The 5,189-nt window shown below is 37.3% G+C and overlaps 1 protein-coding gene across 1 annotated transcript in view; it reads right to left on the reverse strand.

Annotated features, from left to right (window-relative positions):
• Window positions 1-5,189, reverse strand: part of DBR1 (debranching RNA lariats 1) — a 29,585-nt gene that overhangs the window by 9,268 nt on the left and 15,128 nt on the right. Inside the window, exons 3-5 of the mRNA XM_011981886.1 lie at window positions 4,647-4,771; window positions 2,771-2,851; window positions 1,573-1,658 (exon numbers count right to left, since the gene is read on the reverse strand). Of these exons, the coding sequence (XP_011837276.1) occupies window positions 1,573-1,658; window positions 2,771-2,851; window positions 4,647-4,771 (292 nt within the window). The remainder of the gene's footprint in view (window positions 1-1,572; window positions 1,659-2,770; window positions 2,852-4,646; window positions 4,772-5,189) is intronic.

The following is a 5,189-nucleotide window of genomic DNA, read 5'->3' on the forward strand; positions in this document are numbered from 1 at the left end:
AAAAAAAAAAAAAAAAACTTAAGTAACTGCTCAAGACAATACAAAATATTAGATATGACTAACCACTGAATAACTGGTATGGCCAATAGATGCAACAAAAATTCAGACTAGGGTTACGACTCTAAACTAGAAAAGTCATGGTTGGCTGGGCATGGTGGCTCATGCCTGTAATCCCAGCACTTTGGAGGCCAAGGCAGGAGGATCGCTTGAGTTTAGGAGTTTGAGACGAGCCTGGACAACATGGCGAAACTCTGTAAAAAAATACGAAAAAAATTAGCTGGGCGAGGTGATGCATGCCTGTAGTCCAAGCTACTCGGGAGGCTGAAGTGGGAGGATCACCCAAGCCTGGCAGATTGAGGCTGCAGTGAGCCAAGCCATGATCATACCACTGCACTCCAGCCTGGGTGACAGAGTGAGACCTTGTCTCAAAAAAAAGAAGAAAAGTCATGGTTGGGAAATGGCATCTAAGTTGGGTCTTAAAGGACTGGTAGGATTTAGATAGGTGAAAAAGAAAATCTATTTGAGGGAACTGTATGCACAGAGCATAAAAGAAACACTTGCAAGCATCATTAGGCTCCTGCAGAGGCTCTACAGACAGTGTGATGGGCATGAGTGCAGTCAGGCAGGCTCTACCACTAAACTTTGGGAAGTCCTGGGCAGGTTACTTACCTGTCGGAGCCTTGGTTTCTCATCCGTAAAGGAATGAAGTTAAGAGTAAGATCTATCTCATAGGATTTGAGTGGAGATTATATGAAATACCAAGTGTGAAGTCTGCTTGGCCCAGTGTCAGCCATGTAATGGGTTCTCAAACGAAAACCTAGTCTCACCTACTCTGCAATTAAGTAGTGTTTCCATACCACCTTCACAATTTTCCCATTTCCTCTATCATCTTTACTATTACTTATTTTCTATTTAATACCATTACTTAATTACTATTACATAAAATGTTTATTTTAATATTTTCTTTAAAATATCACTTTAATATTTTCTTTTAAATATAATTTTATTTTAATAGGTATTCTTTAGCCTTACCCTAAGTAATATTTGAAATCATGAATTAAATGTTTCATTCTTACTAAAATAAACTCGTAATTATTGAAGTAAAAAAAAATTTGCTGGGCACGGTGGCTCATACCTGTAATCCCAGCACTTTGGGAGGCTGAGGCAGGCAGATCACCTGAGGTCAGGAGTTCGAGACCAGCCTGGCCAACATGGTGAAACCCCACCTCTACTAAAAATACAAAAAATTAGGCAGGTGTGGTGGTGGGCGCCCATAGTTCCAGTTACTCAGAAGGTTGAGGCACAAGACTCTCTTGAACCCAGGAGGCGGAGGTTGCAGTGAGCTGAGATCACGCCACTGCACTTCAGCCTGGGCGACACAGTGATATTCTGTCTCAAAAAAAGAAAAACAAAATGTTCATCGTGAAACTCCTAAAAACAACTCAAGATCCACATTTAAAAAATACTGAATTGCTCTTCTTGAAAGTAGCATACCAATATGACCAAAATACATTTTGGTACAGAATTACTTCAAAATTTTTTCAAGTCTGCTGTAATGCACTTTTTACATACCTGTTTTAATTTATAGACTTCAATATTTCTCACATGATATATACTCCTGATTGTAGATGAATTATAAGGGGGGCACTCAAAATGACCTTAGATTGAAGAAGAAAAATAAGCTACATTCAATTTCCTTAAACACTGCAAATACAAAGACATATACACAAGTTTCCAAAATATCATGTACACCTTCAGTATATATGATTTTAAAAAGTCATCTAGGGAAATTTTTTTAAAAGATGGTGGACTGCAGTCTCCTGTGCGGGCTCAACTAAGGGTGTATGTGCTTTCTAAGGTCCCACACATGGTTGCTGGCACACTTCGGTTACTTTCTAAATGTTGACTGGAGACTAGTTCCTTACGCCCAATATTAATAAAATAACAAATTATTGTTGTTTTAAGCCAAAAAAGAAATATGTGTATTACATGCATAAATGATATCCCTGAGATAAAACAGAAAAAACTGATAAACATCTTCCCAAGAGTGGTTCCAATTTGTACTCACACCTGCCACAGAGAAGACAGCCTATTTTGTACCTCCATTTCAACAGTTTAGAATAAGAAAGAGCCAAGCGGCAGGGAACAGACTTGTAACAGTTACATTCAGGATGTAAGTTTTAGCTGCCAACTTAATTCATGAAATTTGTGAAATTGATGTGAATCCAAGCTATTCCTTTAATTTTGAAATCAAGGTATAATTCATTCAAACACAATGAAATGAATAGGCAGTTGTGATATACTTATATAATGGAATATTATTTACAGATGAACAGATTAGATTACATGTATCAACACGGATTTCAAAACATGTTAAACAAAGAAGCAAGTTGGAGAAAGATACAAGCAATATGATACATTTATATGAAGCTTAAAACAAGTACATTGTTTAAAGCTCTTATACATGTGGTAATGATGTAAAATAATCAAGTAAATTATAATCACCAAATTCAACATAGTGACTGCCTGGCAAAGAGAGGGAGGGAAGAAAAGAAGGGAATGAGATTGAGGACAGATAAACAATGAACTTTAATTGTATCTATACTGTTTTATTTCTTAAAAATAAAAATAAAAACTAGCAAAATACTAAGACTTGATAAAACTAGATCAAGGATACAAAGATATATGAAAGAGTCAAAGTATATATTATGCTTAAGTTACTCTGGGGCATGCGAGTTCTAAAGTTTAAAAATAATTCTCAAAACAATACCTTTCCGATAGTCATGAGATTTAAAGATACCAGAGATTCCACCGATCCTTACACCTCGGTATTTTACCACACCAGCCAAACCTAAACAGTACAGTTAAATAAAATTACTGTAGGTAAAAGGAATCTCTTTACACTGACTGAATAAACCATTCCATTTAGATGGAATTCCACACAGTTCTAAAATTATTTGAAAATTAAGCACCATGATGAGGTTACCCTTTTTACATAATAATATGCCAACAGTGTATTAGGGATATATTATAAAAGTATATAAAGGCAAGGTCTGGAATTAGATGAGCCAAAACATTAAGTAGATTGCGGAAGGGACAAATGAGATAGGGTGCTGAAAGTGAAACAGACATAATTTGGTAACTAACTGAATACACGGGGGAGGTAGTGGGAGGCGGAAAATGTCCTATGATGGACTTACATGTATAAACCTGAAAATCAACAGGTAAGGTATAAAGAACCTGCAGCTTCTAGTTTCATTTCTGATTGATCATCTTCTGACAATTTCACTTTTTCACAATATTGTAATATAGAACGAATACATCAAAAGATGATCAATAAGTAGCAAAGTAGGGAAACTAAATTTCTGAAATTACAATCTCATCATTGGTAAAACCTATAAACAGTTCTAGAAAGAATATACATTTAAATAAAGGGATGAAGCTAGGTGGGATGGCTCATCCCTGTAATCTCACCACTTTGGAGGCCCAGGTGGGCGGATCACTTTGAGCTTATGAGTTCGAGACCAGCGTGGAAAACATGGCCAAACTCAGTCTCCACAAAACAATACAAAAAAACAAAAAAATTAGCCAGGCATGGTGGTACACGCTTGAAGTCACAGCTACTTGGGAGGCTGTGGTGGGAGGATGGCTTGAGCCTGGAAGGCCAGAGGCTGAGATGAATGAGCTAAGATGGAGCCACTGCACTCCAGCCAGGGCAACAGAACCAGACCTTGTCTCGAAAAATAAAGGGATGAAAAGGCTATATAGTTTATAGGGACTAATATTGAAACAATCTAATCAAATCTGTCAATCTAAAAGCAGATTATAGGAAATGCAGAGGATAAAAGGAATCCAATCAGCTAAACCCTGAATGCAGAAAATGCCACAGGACAAATTTCGTGTTTTCTTCAGCAAGTAAATGGCATGAAAAAGAGAGACAGGGAGATTATTATAGTCTAATAGACTTCAGAGTCGTGACAACCAAATGAAATGGGCTGGCCTTGTCTGGGTCCTATTTAAACCAATTGTAAAGCAGACATCCCTAGGTTAAGTAGGGAAATCTGACCATGAACATGGCAATAGATAATGAGTACTTCAGTTAAGTATAATAACAGTACTGTAGTAGTATTTTTAAAGATCCTCATCACTTACAAACATGTACTGAAATATGTATAAGTGAAATAATCTAACAGTTGGATTTGCTTTAAATACTCTAGTCATCTCTTCCCACAAAAAAAAAAAAAAAAACAGGAGACTTCAATATAATAGTCGTTGAAGCTGGGTAACAGGTACTGAGATTCATCATGCTATACTCTACTTTTGTGTATGCTTAAGAATTTCTATTAATAAAAGTTTAAGGTCTTTTTTTAATTCAATAAAAATTGTAAGAAAAAATGAAGCGATTACAAATAGTGTGTGAGGTCTTTCAATTATATTAGCTAGTGCTTAAAACACTAGATGAAGGGCATATTATCATGATCAACCATTTAATAATTAACTATCTTAATTAAATTTTCATGATTAACTATTTAAATTAATGACATTCTCCAAACACCATACCTGTCAAGACACAGCCCAACTAGCGCAAATCCTGATAGACTCTTCCATCCCAGGAAAAAAAACTATCCACAGACACAATCACATACCTAAATAATAAATGTTTGGTGCCACCCAGCCACCATAGGGTAACTCTTGCAAATGATTTGAGGCTTCATGGTTTCCCCCAATGAAGAGCGTGAGAACTGGGGCTTTTTTGTCTCCAGAGTAATACCTAGAACATAAGAGCAAAGTCAGTTACCACAACTGGGCATAGTAGAAAAGCAAATAAGTTCTGAAAAAACAACAACAACAAAAAGAAATTGACCTCATCATAAAAAGTTAAAAAGCTCTTTCAAAAGGAATTGCCCGGGGCTGGGCGCGGTGGCTCACTCCTGTAATCCCAGCACTTTGGAAGGCAGAGGCGGGCGGATCCCCTGAGGTCTGGAGTTCGAGACCAATCTGGCCAACGTGGTGAAACCCCGTCTCTACTAAAAATGCAAAAATTAGCTGGGTATAATCCCAGCTACTCGGGAGGCTGAGGTAGGAGAATCGCTTCAACCCAGGAGACGGAGGTTGCAGTGAGTCAGGATCGCGGTACTGCACTCCAGCCTGGGCAACAGAGTGAAACTCTGTCTCAAAAAAAAAAAAAA

The sequence above is a fragment of the Mandrillus leucophaeus genome, unplaced genomic scaffold (assembly GCF_000951045.1).
Source record: "Mandrillus leucophaeus isolate KB7577 unplaced genomic scaffold, Mleu.le_1.0 Scaffold1050, whole genome shotgun sequence".
Lineage (NCBI taxonomy): Eukaryota > Metazoa > Chordata > Mammalia > Primates > Cercopithecidae > Mandrillus > Mandrillus leucophaeus.